Source organism: Hippocampus comes, unplaced genomic scaffold, assembly GCF_001891065.2.
Source record: "Hippocampus comes isolate QL1 unplaced genomic scaffold, H_comes_QL1_v1.1 scaffold132, whole genome shotgun sequence".
In the NCBI taxonomy this organism is placed as follows: Eukaryota; Metazoa; Chordata; class Actinopteri; order Syngnathiformes; family Syngnathidae; genus Hippocampus; species Hippocampus comes.
In genome coordinates, this window is record NW_017805467.1 from 1,500,532 (window position 1) to 1,518,865 (window position 18,334).

At 39.3% G+C, this 18,334-nt stretch overlaps 1 protein-coding gene across 2 annotated transcripts; it reads left to right on the plus strand.

Annotated features, from left to right (window-relative positions):
* The first annotated feature begins 9,482 nt into the window (after positions 1-9,482).
* Positions 9,483-17,762, plus strand: gipc3 (GIPC PDZ domain containing family, member 3). Of its 2 annotated transcripts, none has more exons than XM_019875156.1 (6): positions 9,483-9,850; positions 12,667-12,852; positions 13,014-13,194; positions 16,508-16,617; positions 16,732-16,810; positions 17,328-17,762. In XM_019875156.1, exons 1-6 carry the CDS (start codon positions 9,509-9,511, stop codon positions 17,477-17,479), a joined length of 1,050 nt encoding a protein of 349 aa, XP_019730715.1. In that variant the 5' UTR covers positions 9,483-9,508; the 3' UTR covers positions 17,480-17,762. The 2 variants fall into 2 exon arrangements, with proteins under 2 accessions (XP_019730715.1, XP_019730714.1); XM_019875155.1 differs by having other exon boundaries at positions 9,484-9,850; positions 16,729-16,810.
* The last annotated feature ends 572 nt before the right edge of the window (positions 17,763-18,334 follow it).

The following is an 18,334-nucleotide window of genomic DNA, read 5'->3' on the forward strand; positions in this document are numbered from 1 at the left end:
AATGCATTACAATGAGTGACTGGCAACTTGGCATTCTGTAAATTATGTCACTTGCAGGAGATCGCCGAACAAAAGCATTTTTATTGTTGAGCGTGTTGCTATTGGTCTAACTATGAACCTAGGTGCGCTGTGTTTAAAAAAAAAAAAAAAAATTAAAGTATGCCTGATATAGTTTTAACCCTAAGTATTACTCAAAAGATAGTTGGCCAAGTTTACTTCACACCTGACCTTTAAGGTAACGCACGAGTAAATGAAAGACTCCACAGGCGCAGCACGAACATGTAAGCGGGGAATGAATTGGACCAGAATGGCTACTTGTGAACTTTTAAACGACTGTGGTCTGGTGACGGGTATGGCAAGGTGCATTACTGGTTGCCAGCCAATTGCAGGACACATACTGTATAGACAAGTAAACATTCTCAGCTAAGGACAATTAATAGTCTTTAGGTAGCTTTTGTGTATGTTTTTGAACTATGGGAGGAAGCCATAGTACTACCCACACAAACACAGGGAGATTATGCAAATTCCACATGAGAATTTTTCATGTTGAAGCTAATTCTTACCAGTGTTTAATCATAAACTATTGCTCAACTGGTAAATGCAAGGGTATAAATCTACCTTTATAGAATACAAATTCATGAGAGCAATATAGTAATACATCTCCATTCTAACTTTTTGATTTTTTGTTGTTTTTTTTTTTTTTTGTGACTGGTTCAATCTTGCATGGAGACAACTTGATTTGTTCGTGTCCCAATGCATTGACAACTTTTAAATCAAAACAGATTTTCCTATTCAAATCAATTTTCATGATGACCCGAATGTATTGTGTTGCAAAAATGCTGATAATAAACAATGTAATGTAGAAGCTGATGCACTGTTTTATTGTTATCTGATCTGTTTCGGGGTTGAACTTTAGTAAACCTTTGGCTGAGTTCACTGATAGAGTAAATCCTTGAGCAAGATTTTATATTTCTGGCTGACCTTAACACTAGAACACCTGAGATACCTTTCACACCAAAATTACCAAGGACATTTCGTTGCTAGTACATTAGTGGCCCATTGACACACAAAGCTTAACATTTATGTAAGTTACACTGCATGACAAAGCAGCGATAACTGCACTCCATCTACAATGTTGGTGGCACAGAGAAAATACCTAACACATCTAAAGCCAATTTAGAAATAAGGCTCATATTTTAGAGTGAATATGTTCTTGGAAACTATCAAATTGTATTGTATTACACAGTTTTCCGTTTTTGTGATAGATATAAGGGCAGCCCGGTGGTTAGCGCATCGGCCTCACAGTGCAGAGGTGCAGGGTTCGATTCCAGCTCCGGCCTTTCTATGTGGAGTTTGCATGTTCTCCCCGTGCCTGCGTGGGTTTTCTCCGGGGTCTCCGGTTTCCTCCCACATTCCAAAAACATGTGTGGCAGATTAATGGAACACTATAAGTTGTCCTGAGATATGAGTCTGAGCACAGATGGTTGTTCGTCTCTGTGAACCCTGCAATTGGCTGGCAACCAGTTCAGGGGGTCCCCCGCCTACTGCTCGAAGACAGCTGGGGTAGGCTCCAGCAGCCCCTGTGATTCGCGTGAAGATGAGCGAATGCGAAAATGGATGGATGGATGGATGGATGGATGGATGGATGGATGATAAATATAACTAAATGTCTAATTTCATCCATCCATCCATTTTCAACACCACATATCCTGAACAGGGTCGCAGGGAGATGCTGCAGCCTATCCCTGCTGAATTCGGGCAGAAGGCAGACTACCCCCTGAACTGGTCGCCAGTCAGTTGCAGGGTAGAGACAGACAACTATCCACCCCCCATCAATGCCGTCACTGAGTGGGAAGCGATCCCACGCTGCCCGCACACAAATCAGGCGGGTGCACCACTACACCATCAGTGACTTGGGTTATGTCAATGTAATAAAACGTATGCCACAGTGAAATGCAGGAATAGACAACAAAAAGTTATTTTGTTGACATGTTTATTGTGCCATATAAACATTTATAAATTCTGAAACTTTATGCTTTTCCCATGATGAGTCGCCACAGGGAAACACTTGTATGATTTTGTTTTGGACTGGTCGTGGCTGGATGCTCGGGTACTTGTTTGGAATAAAACCTGTGCCATCAACATAGAAGGCAACAGCATGCACTACTACACGACCAGTGTATAAATTTATATAAATACATATATTTCTCACGCAATGGTCATATCATGCCAAAACCAAGGGATATTTTGGTGTAAACCTTTTCATTCCCGACCATGATTTTCTTTTTACTGTGCACACCTGTAACTTAAGTAAGTACAGCACATCCAAATGAGGAAACAATACGTCACAGGGAAGTGAAAGTGATGCAATTCGTGAGTGTCAAAACAGATGTGGAAAGAGCACAATTGACTGTGTTCAGTGACGCATTAATCAATATTTGAGAAACAACATGATGAAAGTAAATTAACATAATATTGCTCCAGCATATTTCTTTTCTTTATTATTATTATTATTATTGTTTTTTTTTGTTTCTTTGTTTTTTTTTTTTTTTTTAAATAAAGACCACTTACTGTGATTCAATTGATTTATGTGTAATCCTTAAACCATATGTATGTTATTTGCCCAAATTTTGGGTGGAAATTCCTGGGTTTGTATTCTGCGTCTCTTGCACGTACAGTGGAACCTCGAGTGACACACTTAATTGGTTCCGTGACCCCGTTTGTCACCCGAAATGTTCAGAAATCAAGATAAATTAATGGCAAAGCAGTTGAACGTTCCAGTCCCAAAATAAGTTAGACTTACCTTTTTTTAACCAGTGCGGTTACAAATTAATACAAGATAGAAATAAGTAAAAAACACTCTATTGTCAAGAAATGGAACACTTTAAAAATATGAAAACTATTTTATTTCCTATTAACTTAAAGGGGAGGGGCTACAGCTCCTCCGTTGAAAACGTCTTCCTCCATAATATGGGTAAATTCTAATTCAAGTATTTTTTTTCTGTTTGTTTTGTTTTTTTAATTATGTCTCTTTCTTTTCGAATTCATTGGTTGATTTTTGCATACCCATAAACTTGCAAAAAGAAGGATGTCATATTGTCATTTCAAAGATGACTCGATCACCATTGAGCTCATTCTCATTTGGCAGTCTAATAGAGTAAATACATCAACATCAAGAGTAAATAAATCAACAAAGATACAATACTGGCGCCTCGCGTGATGCACAAAGCCTGGTTACATAACGCAAGAAGAAACACAGCACAGATTCCGCTCATTTTTGACAAGCGCTTTCCAACACTCCCTTTAGCAGTTTCTCTTTTCTGAGGTGTCACTTTGCTGACTTTGTTGAGCAAAAGTTCAACATGTCTGCATTTATTCATGACAGTGCAGCTGTTTCTGGTATTTGAGATTGAGTATTGTACTTCATGGAACCTCCGGCTCATGACACCATGATTACACCGAACCGTTTGTTGTCTTAATTAAAGAGACTCTGCGTTTCAGCAAATGACATATAAACTGTAAATTGTGTGTGTGTGTGTGTGTGTGTGTGTGTGTGTGTGTTTTTTAAATGAATTTGAAATGATTTTTGGACTTTTCTCACCATGTCAATCAAAAACACAACTATTGACAGTGTACCTGGTGTGATGCACCAGGGCCAAGATGGCGTTAGGGGGTCTTGACGTAGGAGGGGAAAAAAAACAAAAAACAACTGTCCAGAATTCCCACAGAACCCTGATTTTGTAACTAAAATAGCTCTAGATGGGTCAATGAAGCTGAGTGGATAGTATGGGAGGAATCCAATCACCTGTCATTCACGATGCATCTCGATGATGTGCCATGGAGCACACAAAAAAAGAATGGGCATAATTTTGCAAGATGAGGTCAACATAAAATGACTCAAATATGCTTTTTTTTTTTTTTTTTTTTTTTTATCAAAGCTGGGCAAACGCGAGTGTCTCGTCAGAGTCGAGCGCTAGCTTGTCAGCTAGTTCCATCAGTGAAGCGGCATTGACTAAAACGCTGCGTCCTGCTTTTCCAGCCAGTCAAAACAGACTTGCCCACCACCGAAGCCTCAGAGAACAAATTCAGTCACTTAATGTGAACCTGTTGCAGTGACTATTGTGCCTACACATTGTACATTCTACAATTCTACTCTGCCTCCTGATGCCAGTGCAAAAAGCTAATTACAACTGGCTCCTGTAGGACCAACGGTCCCCAGAAACAAAAAACAAGGAAAAAGATTTGTAAATGGCAGATGACTCTGCTGAGTGCAAGGCCCGTTAAATGAGCTTCTTATGTGTCAGTACAACGTTTTGTATTTAAATCTATGCAAAGTACCTGGAACCTAATTTTCACAGTAGTCGACTGGTTAGCACGTCCGCCTCACAGTGCGGAGGTGCAGGATTTGATTCCGGCTGCGGCCTTCCTGTGTGAAGTTTGCATGTTCTTCCTGTGCCTACGTGGGTTTTCCCCAGGTACTCCAGTTCCCTCCTACATTCCAAAAACATGTGTGACAGGTTAATGGAACACTCAAAATTGTCCCTAGGTGTGATTATGAGGGTGAGTGGTTGTTCGTCTACATGTGCCCTGTGATTGGCTGACAAATAGTTCAAGGTGTACCCCGCCTACTGCCCGAAGACAGTAGGGATGGATTCCAGTAGGCCCAGGACCCTTGTGAGGTTAAGTGCATTCGAAAATAGATGGGATGGATGGAACATTTCTTGTGATATTGTTAATGTTAAGGGTACAAATTAAAATATTAAAAGTTGCAAAAATACATGGTGACAATAGGAGCTCTCTACTGCGACTGTGCTTTTGTGTGTCCAAGCATGTGCGCGTGCATGTGAGGGTGCATGTGCTTGTGTTTTGCTTGTTATCTGACCACAAAAAATGCACCGGGGCCTATCACCACGTTAGTTCTGCATGTCTGTGCCCAATGAAACATTCAAAAAGTTCAGGGAAAATAGCCGTGCAAATAACGGGAAATGTGCCACAAGACATGTTCTGCAAATATTGACACTTAGTCATAAAACTGGAATGATGACTGTGGATTGAGTCAACATTTAAAATGAAAAACAAAACAAGTGACACTGGCGCTCAAACTCAAAGAATGAAAATGACTAAAATACTGTATAATTGAAGTAATATTATTATTAAACAACTTTTATTACGGTATTTCATTGCTATGAAAATAAGAGGATGTGAATGGTATTGATAAAGGAAGAATCCAATAAACAGAGAAGGTACACTTTTGTTTACACTGGCACCTAGGACACTCTGAATGTATGTTACACACTCACACCTGGGCAGCAGAATCATTCAATTTCTCGGTAATCATGAATCAAGGTCATATTGAAGTGACAAGTAGACCACTATAGTGATAATGATGGTTAATTTCAAACAGTGACTTAACGGGCCACCTAATCAGGCTCAACAAATTGAAACAATTGAAAATGCAAGCTACTATCATTTTTCTGATTAAAGAATACATATATAGTTTTTGAGTGAAAAATGGGCCATCCAGGTAGGACAGTCCCTTGATGAAAAGAAAATGAAAGGGTCACAAGGGTCCCGGGCGTACTGGAATCCCGGGCCTGTGTGGGTTTTCTCCGAGTCCTCCGGTTTCCTCCAACAATCCAAAAACATGCATAGCAGGCTGATTGAGCACTCCAAATTGTCCCTAGGTGTGAGTGTGAGCGCGAATGGTTGTTTGTCTCTGTGTGCCCTGCGATTGCCTGGCAACTGGTTCAGGGTGTCCCCCGCCTACTGCCCGAAGACGGCTGGGATGGGCTCCAGCACCCCCCACCCCCGTAACACTTGTGACGATAAAGCGGATCGGAAAACGGATGGATGGATGAAATTATCTAGTAGCAGTATATCAGTTAATGCCTGATAAAGTTGTTGAATAGACGGTCCTGAAAACCTGGACTCACCCCCACTCACCGATTTTTAATATGCTTATATTTATATTTTATATTTATATTTATTTATATACTTTTTGTCTTCTACTTTCTCCCTTTCATAATTTTGCTACTGTAAATTGGGAATTTCTCCATTGTGAGACAAATAAAGGTTTTCTTATCTTATCTTATCTTAAAGGGTTGTCACAACAACATTCAATAATGTGGAATATGTGTACAATTTTGTGATAGTTATAATCTACACTGGATATTGCAGCGGTACGTACTGATTGCTATTCTAGTTGTATTTTTTTTGTTCATCTCTGATATCCAGCGTTATTGAGTCTGGTCAGTGTCTGTACATTGTGTCGATGTTGACAGACCAATCTGGTCATGAATTCCACATCCTTCATTAGCTGCTGTTTTTTAGTGATGTAACTGCATTCAAAAAGGGATGACAGATTGTTTCCTGTATAGCCAGTTACATATTTTGGAAAACAAACACTTCATTATTGCTGAAGACAAATCATGGTTTTCTTTGACATGAGAAATTTAGACTCCATGTTATCAAGTAAGTCTCTGCATGAGCAAAAGTGTTATTTGCTTTGCTTCCATGACAGTCTTATCTGTTGGACAAAGGAAGGTTTGAAAGAGCTCATTATTGCTTTCAGGGCTTAAACATGCATAAAGATGCTGACCTTGGGAGTCATGGCATCACCTTAGCCTGGTAAAAACAGGCCATGGCGCACATACTGCACTTTTTGTACAGGACAGCAACCGACTGTGGCTGTCAGGAGTTTTGAGAAAATGTCTTCATTTTCCCAAACGGCCGGTGTATTTCCGGGCCTGACATCTTGACATTAGCGTTATTTTGAGTAACGATGAGATTCTCTACACGGCCCTGGGATTCTAACGGCCTTGTTTGTCCATTCACTTGCAACTACAAATAAACTGACATTTTCCATTTAAGTGAACAGTGTTGCTTTTCCTGTGACATTCTCATGGTATGACACCATAAAATCAATTTGAAGCAGTCTTTGTCTACTAGCATCTCAGTTGCAATCACGCTGGAATGACATCTTCTCAGCTGCCTGCTTGAAATGTGATTTGCGCACTTATTTGAAGTATGTTTCATAATCACATTTTTTCCCCCCACATCTCATCCCATCATCCCTGGGCAATCCCCCTGGGGCTGAGAAAGGACACCATTTTTCTATGTCCTGACAGAAAAGAAAAATGTCAAGGGAATGTCCATGGCATCCAGAGCAGCGAGGGCACTGCTTGCTCGATGGAGAAGTCTGACATGATCATCCTCCGTGAACCAAGTCTGATAAGTTATGAGCAATTGGATAAACTCAACACAACATTTACTTTACTCTTGACATCCAATACTGGTGGAGTTCTTTGCTCTACACAAAGTGCCGTTCTATTTTGATTTTCATGTCAGCTTATTGATCGACAACCTATGTTACATCTCGCAGCTATTTATGGCATATTATGGCATATTTCGTCATATTTTGCTTGTCCATGTACGCATTACTGAGCACACAACTGTCAGTGATGACAAATATCACATCGAATACCATGCTAATATGGTGTGCCTCGCTGTACAGTCAGCGCCAGTTTGAATTATTTAATATAAATTGATTGATGCGCATTGTCTGCTGGCTTTGTTGCCATGGCAACCTGCTTCGATCACAAAGGGAATATTGTACATACAGGGCTCTTCAACTTGTAAGTTCCAACTGGTTTCGTGATGAAAGAAAAGCGCTGTTTTATCCAGTGATATTTTCAAGAGAGACCTCAAGCATTTGAGCTGTTGCCAAAAATAATACAGGTTGGCAAAACCGCAAGCAATTTTGAAGCCTGTTTTGTTTTCTAAAGTACAAGCATTTAGCACACTTATTGGAAAAAAAAAGTCTGCCACATCATTTTTTCAACATTACAATTAACTGCTGCTGTACTGTCTGTGTTTTTATGTTTAAAACTGATTCACCTTCAAGTATAGCACAAATAATGCAGACAGAGCTAATAACGATGAAGGCATTCCGATTCTGATTACAGAAATACTATAAATTGTTTGCCAAAAGCAAATGCAACTAAATGCCAGTTTCTATACCTTGCTGTGTCTACACATTAGTTGGAACCCTAACATCTGAAGAGATTTCTTACAGGGATCAACAATTGTGCTCATACAGTGAAAATAATCATTCAGTTATGAGGTTGATTTTGATGAGTTTGATCGGTGCACAGGCAAACAGATTCTGAGCTCGGATATTTCATAAATACATGAACAGCAAGCATTAAACCCTTCATCATTGTAGAAATTAATTCATTGAAATTATTATTATTATTATTATCATCTATAACTGCTTCAGACAACAAAGTGTGTGCAGGAAAGTGGTGAAGATTGCACGACTGTCTGTGTCCTATGTGTTGTGTTGTGTTATTTTTGTTATTTTGACTTCAAGATGGCGCCGCGAGAGTGGCTGCCTCCCCAGCAGCTCCTATATTTTGTTGTTCTACTTCTTCCTTTCATAACTTTGCTGCTGTGATTTGGGAATTTCTCCATTGCGAGACTAATAAAGGTTTTCTTAATTATTATTGTTATATCAGCCATCACAGCTATGAGGTGGGGCAAGGATATGAATGATCGAGGTGTAGGGTAGTTTTTAAGATAAGATAAGATAAGATAATCCTTTATTTGTCCCACACTGGGGAAATTTACAGCCTTCAGCAGCAAGATTGTAGGTAGAAAGAAGAGAAAAAAAAAAAAAAAAAAAAAAAAAAAAAAAAATTCCAACTTCATTGAACAAATATTTGTGATCTCCTCCGAAGCCGAATCCACCGGACTGCGAGTACATGACTAGTGTGCCTCATTTAAAGGAAATGAGAGGAGCCGCTTTAATTGGACATGGCTGAAGGGTTCACTCCCACAGTGGCGCAGATCTCTGTATTTTAGATACGCAGGCTTGCGCTTGTCTTCGTACGCTGCCTGCCCCATTCGATTAAAACCGGTCATGAAAATAGAGGCCAAATAATAATATATAGCAATAATAATTTTTATTATTGTGGTTGTAGTTTGTAGTGGTGCACTGTATATTTATTGTATGCACCGCCAGGGTGAATTGAGCATCTGTTGAAGTGCTTGTCTGCACAGGCAAAAAGGTCATTGCATCACCAAAGATTCACCCCAGCACGTCAGTCAGTAAGGCCTGCAGAGAAGGCAGGCACCTATACTCCCTAACCAAAGATATCAGTTTACCGCTTGTTCTGGGACAAGTGCTTCTAGATTGGTCTTCATTTTTCTCACTAGTTGCGTCTTTCATACCCAAAAGACATTCAATTTGCAGTCCTTGCAGGCAGTCTCACGTGGCATTTTTTTAACTTTTAAAATCTAAATGGATTCTATTCTCTGTGTAAGCCATCAAAGGCTCAAGTGTAATACATACAGTCGTCCTCTCAAGGGGTGTTTGGTTTCTGTATGGAAGCTAGTGTTACCGTGCTTTTTTCATGATTAATTAATTCATCAGTGCAGTTCTCCCCAAAGCTGAGGGTGGTTGGATGGTTGGATAGCTAAAAGGGGGGAAGTCAGTGTTTGTCTCTTTATGCAAGAGCCTTTGCACCAGCAGGGTTCACAGAGGAGGAAGGCACGTGAACAGATGCAGAGCAGGGACGCTATGAGCCCGCAGGACTCCAAGGCCGCTGGGGCAGAGGCCATGGAGGGACACAAGGCCCAAAGCCACAATCAGGGGCGTATGGAGCCCACAGCGCCTCCGCTTCCTCCTCCTTCACCACCACCAACGGGGCCGCCGGAATACCCGCGGCCGAGGCTTATTTTCCACACGCAGCTGGCTCACGGAAGCCCCACAGGCCGAATTCATGGATTCACCAATGTCAAGGAGCTGTATGCCAAAATTGCTGACGTTTTCAGCATCTCTCCCTCCGAGGTACAAAAACGGTTTCATTAACTTTACTGTGCTATTTCATTCTATTTGATTTAGCCTTTTGGGGTATTTATTTATTTTTGGGTCCGGGGGTTGGGGGGGTTCTCTTAAAACACTTGCGAAGTGACTCAGTGTTGATCAGTATGGATCATGACAGCACAATGTACTCATTGGCCACATCATCTGGTTCAACTGCTCAATTCGGTGACATTCAACAGAAGCGATAAGGTGAAATAAACAAAAACAAAAATCAGGCGTTGCTCAAATAGTTGGATCATCTTGCTTAGTTAGATGAGAGTGGCATAATACTCAGATATACTGGAAATATTTTGCTGTCGTGATTGGCCAGACACATTCATCCTTCTCGAACATGGGTGTGGGTATAATTGTTGAGGTTTCTGATTTTTGTACAAACCGCTTTTGTACATGAGTAATAACACACACACACACACACACACACACACACACACACACACACACACACACACACACACACAAACTAAGCTATACACGTACATGTTTTTTGGAACTTATTCTTCGTTTGCCCAAAAACATTCAATTCCCATAGTAGTCCACTCAACCAAATGTACGCAAGACAAGCCCAGCTGCACTGGATGCCGGATGGTTCGTGGAAACCAGAACATTGTTTTGTGTTAGATGGAAGTCCTGGATACACTCACTCACACAGGCTTTTATTCCTCTCTCTCTGACTATCTCATCCATTCACAAATCTAACAGTAGCCATGTTAGATTTGTGATTGGCAGCCAGTGAGAGAAGAGGAAGGGTAAGATGGCGATGCCTGCGTCTCACGATAGTTTCGCCTATTATTTAAGGTAAAGCATTGTTTGAGGATGTTTTTAAGCATCGGGATTGTTATTTAAGTGTGTCGGAATCATACTTTTGATTTGTACTTTATTTCATGGTTTAAATTAAGAATATAGTATATCATCCCTTTAGGGGAGCATTCATTTGGAATGTGGAAATGTGCCTGTTGTGCTCCTGCTCAATTCCTATACCCCCTTGACTTTGGGGTCCAATGTACTGTTTGCCTTCTCACCAACCATTCATGGAGTTATTTGTCAACAGAAGTTAGAAACAGATGACGCAGTGAGCAGAGACAAAAACCGCACGGCAAAGTGTGTATATCAATTCATTCAGACAAGCTTTGTTTAAAAATTGTTTAAAATGCAAATACATAACTGTACAGTAACCGCATGTCAATCGGTCTATGTAGATATTCATTCAAGAGTTAGACTTCACAATTCACTGAGCATGTGAGCAGTAAAACACCAAGAGTGCTGTCGTGATATTAGGGCTGATAGGCTTTTGCTATCTGCATTTCTACTTGAAGGACATGTGGGACTGGAGATTAGAGCAAGTATATTCCACAACAGCTAACCTTCACGTTCTTATCAGGAACACACTCGCCATAATTATGATGACGTGACTGGCTAGAGTTACACAAGATGCAAAACCATCCGGTTTAATGCCACGACTACACATGCCTTTAAGAATAAAACACCGACATTTATGAAGTGAGATAAGGCTCTGTTCATGAATACAGTGAACATTTATTTTATCAAGCAGTATTTTACTTGTTAATCTGCATGCCATGAGACATCCCTATTATTTTCAGGGACTCATAGATACCACAAATTAATAAACAAATTGCTTTTGTGCATGAATAGGAAAACCTATAACATGTTCATGTAAAAACCTTTAGGAAGCAGTCAGATGTGCAATAAGCATACTCAAGATAATAAGCTCCACAACCTTGCTCTCATGTGAACTGAACAGCAACATGACAAAAAAGACCTTGAACTATAGCCAGGCATCAGTATCGCATGTGAACAGTATCTAAGCGGAACCACACCAGGTCAGATAATGAATGTTATCTTCTCTTCCTCCTGTGTCTTATAAAATAAAGTTTTTCACCGCAGAATTATAATTTTTTTTTTTTGCTTTTAATTGATGTTATTTGACTTTGGGAAACTGTATTTTGTTTCTTCATGGATGCGACAAAAAAAGTTTTGAACAATGAAGGTTAGAGGTAGAGTAATACATATTTAAATCAAAACTTCAGCACATTCAACTAAATATATAATACAGTATATGAATGAAGCAATTCATAAACGATTATTGTTATAGAGTTATAAATACAGTACAGGATGTAGAAAAAATGGATTCGTCCTGAGTGCCTACTCTTGGCAATTTGTTTGAAAATGTTCCCCCCTGCTGTTCAAAATCCATAAAGCACAGCTGGAGAGTTTCTGTTAAATTACAGTATACCACGCTGCTGCTGCAGGCCATCTATTAACAGTAGAGTACAGTTCTGTTATTCACTTTAATTCACTTAATTAGAACATGTACAGTACATTGATTAAAATTGACATGCTAGTTTATTATTTTCGGGGAGAAGAAACTACATCATTTTGTCAACCGATGACAAATTATGAATTTTTACACACTTGAGTAAAATAATATTTTTGCTGAAATTATATATTGTATATGTAGATATGAATTTATTAATGTATATTTATATATCATTTATTTTTAATGATTTCAAAAGTGAAACTCTCACTGATGAACTACACACAGTAATATTTATTAGTTTTAGGTTTTTTTTTTGAAGGTCATGCGGCTACATTCACCTTTTCAGGAAGTTTGAATATTACAAAAGAAACCATAAAAAAATAATATACACATTGCATAGGAATTGGTGTTCAGTGAGTCTGTGTTTCGCTTTCGTATTGAACTTTTGAAATCAAGGAAAGTGATGATCATTTATTGAGATGAGCCTGTCTTTTCCGGGTTGCAGATCCTGTTCTGCACCCTCAATTCCTATAAGGTAGACATGCAGAAGTTACTCGGAGGGCAGATTGGACTGGAGGACTTCATATTTGCTCACGTCAGAGGAGAGACTAAGGAGGTGGAGGTGACCAAGACAGAGGATGCGCTGGGCCTCACCATCACAGACAATGGTGCTGGATATGCATTTATTAAGGTGAATAAGGACAGCGCGCTGCAAAGAACCTTTTTCATTTCAGCACAATGGCAAACCCTTTTTCTTCTCCATATGAAACAAGCTATCTCCTTGAAATGGATATGTTTTCAAAGTCATTGGTCTTCAAAACAATGCTAAAAGTGGAATATTCCTCTCCTCAGAGAATAAAAGAAGGCAGCACAATAGATCGACTGAAGACGGTGTGTGTCGGTGACCACATCGAGGCCATCAATGACCAGAGCATTGTTGGATGTCGACATTACGAAGTGGCCAAGATGCTGAAAGAGCAACCAAGAGGCATTCCCTTCACGCTACGCCTGGTGGGACCCAAGAGGGCCTTTGGTGAGATCCGCTTTTGACACTGTTACTGTATGCGCATTGATGTTGAACACATCGAAGGGCAGAGCACATTTGAGAAACAATTACAGTTACAATTACAACACAAGAATAAAGTCAACCAAAAAAGTAATTGAATTGATTATTCAGTTACAAATAATATATTTATTTTCTAAAGAATAACATGCCATGTATCAAATTAAAGCTTGGACATTTGCCGAGCTAAATGATGAGGCCACGAAGATGTATGGTTTCTGTTTCTTGACTGGAAGTCTCACAAAAAAAAAAAAAAAACATTTCATTGTGTTACTCTTGGTACTGCACAACACCCCTACTTATTTATTTTGAATAACATTAGCTTGAGAGTCAGAAATGTTTCATCAATATCGACAATGATTTATAGCACCGTTGAAGAATTAGAAGTATAAGCAAATTTGCAGCAAAGAAACATATTTTTCAACCAACGACATCATCAGTCAAAAAGCAGGTGGAAAAGAGTGCCTTATTATTATTATCATTATTGTTATTAGTTCTCTGCGCTATGAATCAGGCATGAAAAAAAAACTGTAGTTTATGGAGAAATAAAATGATTATCCCTTGTAGCCAGAGTCACCCTTGAAAAGAGCCTTTTTGGGAAGATGGCGTGTATAAGCCCGCAGGAAGTTACGTCAGTCTTTTCATCAGCATAATTGGAAACAAAAAAAGTAAATAGTTATCTTCTGAAAGAATGCAAAGCAGGGGGTGTGGCCATACCGCAGTCATACTTTGATGACTGGTTGACCCTGAACATCTCAACTGGTGTTGTTTAACGAGACAGAAGGTGCAAACACATCTTTGGCTTGTTGATTGATTGTATCAGCACATCTAATTTTATAGTGTCAACTATGACAGCTGTGCCTTTTTTTAAGGGTTGGATGAATACACAGGTGTGGAAAGGCTGACCTTGGGGCCTCATATGCTGCATGGACCCAAAGAGCAATTGTGTGGATATTTGAGACTGAGTTACTTGTGAGGATCGACTTTGATTGTAAAACTTCGCTTGGCAACATCATCCTGGATAATGTAAACAACATAAAATTAACCTGTGATTTATTTACAAAATTCCTTGCCATCTAGGCGTCTGTTTCCCTTTCCCCGTCCCATAAATGTTTTCATCAAATGGCCCAAGAGCCTGATTTATTGTACTTCGTCACAACACATTGGAAAGGAAATTCTGGAAAGGAAATTAAGGAGTACCAGTAAGTTGTTGTGAGTGAATAAAGCTGAAGTGGCTGGAGCCTTTCTGTTGTAGACCTTTTGTGTCAGATGGGAAACGAAATGGAGAGTCAATTAACTGACTTCCTCAGAACAGTTAAAGTGATGTGACTGCGAGAACAATGTAACTGATGAAGGGCCACTTCGGTCGCGATGACATCACGCATAGAGACTTAATAGTGTTTCTGTTTTTGTCCTTATCACCAAGTCACAGACAAACATTATTGAACTGTATATTTTAATTCATTTATGATTTGGTCAACGGCTGGACTAAACTACTGCACAATGAAATTACTGGAAGTTTGAGGCGCACACTTTTCTCTATTTCCATAAACCCATGGTTACAAAAGAAAAACAGATTTATGAATAATAATAATAATAATAATAATAATAATAATGCCATGAAAATTAGTCACCCTCCTGGACAGGGGGAAAACTGTTGACAAATTGAAGAGATGGATAGTATTAATGTTAACAAAAGACCCCAGAAAAATCTCCAAAGCTATTAAACTCCAAGGTACATCAGTGTCAGATTGCGCCATCTGTCGTTGTTGGAGCCAAAGTGGACTTTGTGGGAGACGACCATGGAGGACACCACTGATGAAAATAAATCAGTTTTAAAAAATGCATGTAGACAAGCCACCAAGCTGAAAAGAGAATGACCTATGGACAGATGAGACACAATTGGAACTTTTTAGCAAGGCACAGCAGCTTTAATTTCACAGATGCAAAAGTGAAGGCAACAAAGATAAAGAACATTGTTGCTGCTATGAAACATAGACGAGGCTATGTTCTGGGGCTGCTTAGCTGCACCTGTCACAGGCTGGTTTGAATATGTGCACGATATCATGAAATCTCAAGAATATCAAAGTATTTCAGAGAGAAATTTGCTGCCAAGCGTAGTGTCAGAAAGCATGGTCTCTGATGCGGGTCACTGGACTTGCAAAGGGATAATGACCCAAAGCACACAGCTAAAAATGAGAATGACTAAGAGAAAAACATTGGATTTCTGTGGTGGCCTTCCATGAGCCCTGATTTAAATCCAAAAATCATTTGGTTGCAGTAATTGCCTTAAAAAGGTCATGAAACAAAATGTTAAGTTTAGGGTACCACCATTTTTTGTCCTGGCCTGTTTTTTGAGCTTGGTTTTGAAAATGATTCTGTTCGACCACAACTCCAAAGCAATATCTGATTTTCAGTGGTTAATTTTCCTGATTGTATTTCTTCTTCTACTTATTATTATTATTATTATTATTATTATTCTCCATTTATGTGTTTTATCCACGTGTGTAGAAGTGGAGCGCCCTAATCACGACCCATCCTTCAGGACATACGATAGCAAATATTGTGAATCAGGCATCTGTGAACTCTGACCGCATAATGTCCTTGTTGAATGAATGGGAAATATTCCCAATGATGATACCCACATGTCTGAAAAGAGGTGGAAGTGAGTTGGAAAAGGGTTTTTCCTTTTACTGTATCTGTAAAGTGCACGCAGATGTCACGGTTGCAAGGCCGGAAAATATGTATACAGCTTGATGCAAAACCCCCTCGATCATCATATCTAAACTAATAATGACCTACTGGCAGAGAATGGTATGTACAACTCCATATTAATTGATGTAGCTTATAATGGTAATGTTGACACTGGCATCATCGTTGACACTGTTTTGTGGATTACATTACTGGCAAACACAGATCAACAACAATTCTACAGAAGTATCACATACCGTACATGGATAACAGGATTTTTCCAAATAACGCAATGCAGAATTTCTACTCTCAGGGGAGTTTGGACTATTTATCTATGGGCAAAAATAACACTGACATCCTCACAGTCAGTTGAATATGCCCAATACGTTTTTGGATGGGAAATACAGTCACTGCAGTTCGTTAGAAGTGATGCATACTCTCCTAGGAGGGAACATTTTCTAGATTTTTAGCTCCATACACATAACAGTGGTCCAAAACATCTAATCATAATAAACATTGTTAATGTGTGTGTGTGTGTGTGTGTGTGTGTGTGTGTGTGTGTGTGTGTGTGTGTGTGTGTGTGTGTGTTTAGACATGATCGGAATGAGGACCAAAGCACCGAAGTCTAATGAAGGCAAAATCGTCAATGGAAGGGAAACCCTGCGCCTCCGTTCCAGAGGTTCCTCTTCTGTTCAGGAAGTGGTGAGTTTGCAGGATAATGGATAAGTATTGAGCGACACATACAAACGCACACTTCCTGGAAATGCATCACTTGAAATGCGATTGTTAAACACCAGGACATTTTCCTCCCAGCAGAATGAGATTGAAGAACAGGCCACCATGAAAGTGGATGACCTGCTCGAAAGCTACATGGGCATTCGAGATTTAGAGCTCGGTAAGACCACCATTCTAGGATAAAGTATATGGATAGTTGCTATATTTGCACCAAATATATGAGTGTATATACGTGTGTGTGTGGGTGTGTCTATATATACACCCACACACACACACACACACACACACACACACATATATATATATAGCTGTACACCATGACAATGTTTAGGGCACATATATTGTCTCATGCAATCCAAAACGCCGATCTATCAAAGTACAATTCGGGTGTATTAGCTCTATCTAGTGGTGAAGTGAAGTTGATACACTTTCATCAACAATTGTTCTTAACGTGACCTAAAATTGTCATAACAAACAAGAATGAGACAACATTTAAGAATATTCCAAATAAACGGGGCATAATTATGACCTTTTTCACCTTTGCACTTTTTGTTTTTGGCCAAAGCAGAGTTTTTGAACAAACTGATCTTAAAAGTATATCTGCCATAATATCTTCCAACCTTTTGCTTACATGAATCAAACCAAATCTAAATGTGTGTATCCCTCCATTTGTGCAGCAACCACCATTGTGGAAGCAGGCAAAGACAAGAAGAACCCTGATGACTTTGCAGAGTCTCTGGACTCAGTTCTGGGAGATTTCGCTTTTCCTGATGTGTTTTTGTTTGACGTATGGGGAGCAATTGGAGACGTCAAGAATGGGAAAATCTAGATTTGTTTGGAGACCATTGAGCGGTGCTCCCTGGCACATCTAATTATGAGAAGGCATTGTAGCCTTCTCATATCTGACATGAATTTTTAATTCATTCATACATGTTTAATGCTTGCATGCATTTAACATTTATGCAAGAATAACTTTCTTCTACAATTATGGCAGGGACTGAAATGAGTGTATGCTTTATGTCTTGGTCTCCAGTAACATTATTGTTCACCTCAGAATGAGAATCTGACTACCATGTACATTTTCAGGTCAAATAAATAATGTACAGAAAATGTATGAGATTTACTCTACAGTACACTGAAACTTAATGCTAAACTGAATATAAAAAATAGGCATTACTTAATTATCTCATTTACAACAATAACAATTCAACAATAGTTCAGATTGGGGTTCGTTAAAAAAAAAAAAAAAAAATCAGTTCCGGATTAACAGATATTTTTCAAACTACCGGTAATTAACATCGCCGTATCTGTTAAAAAAACAAAAATGTTTTCCTCTTGGTCTGTGAAGATAATGACTTAAAAGCATCAGTCAGGAAATAACTGCAACAGGAAAAAACAATCTATCTTTGATCAAAATCAGGAAGTCATATACTGTATGCTACAGTGAACTTCTGTTTCATGTTCAGTCCGAGCCTCCCGAAGAATTAAGAAACCAACAAGGTTTTGGTTTTTTTTTTTCAAACATTGCTTTTAATGGTGTTTCTTCTCGATTGAGAGACACCAGGGTGCAACAAACAAGCTTCTGCGATAGTCACCAATGCGGAAAGACATCCTCTGTCATGCAACATTCATGTTTACTTGCTGATTTACTGTTGCATGTCAATTTTTGTCTGCTCGTGATGCT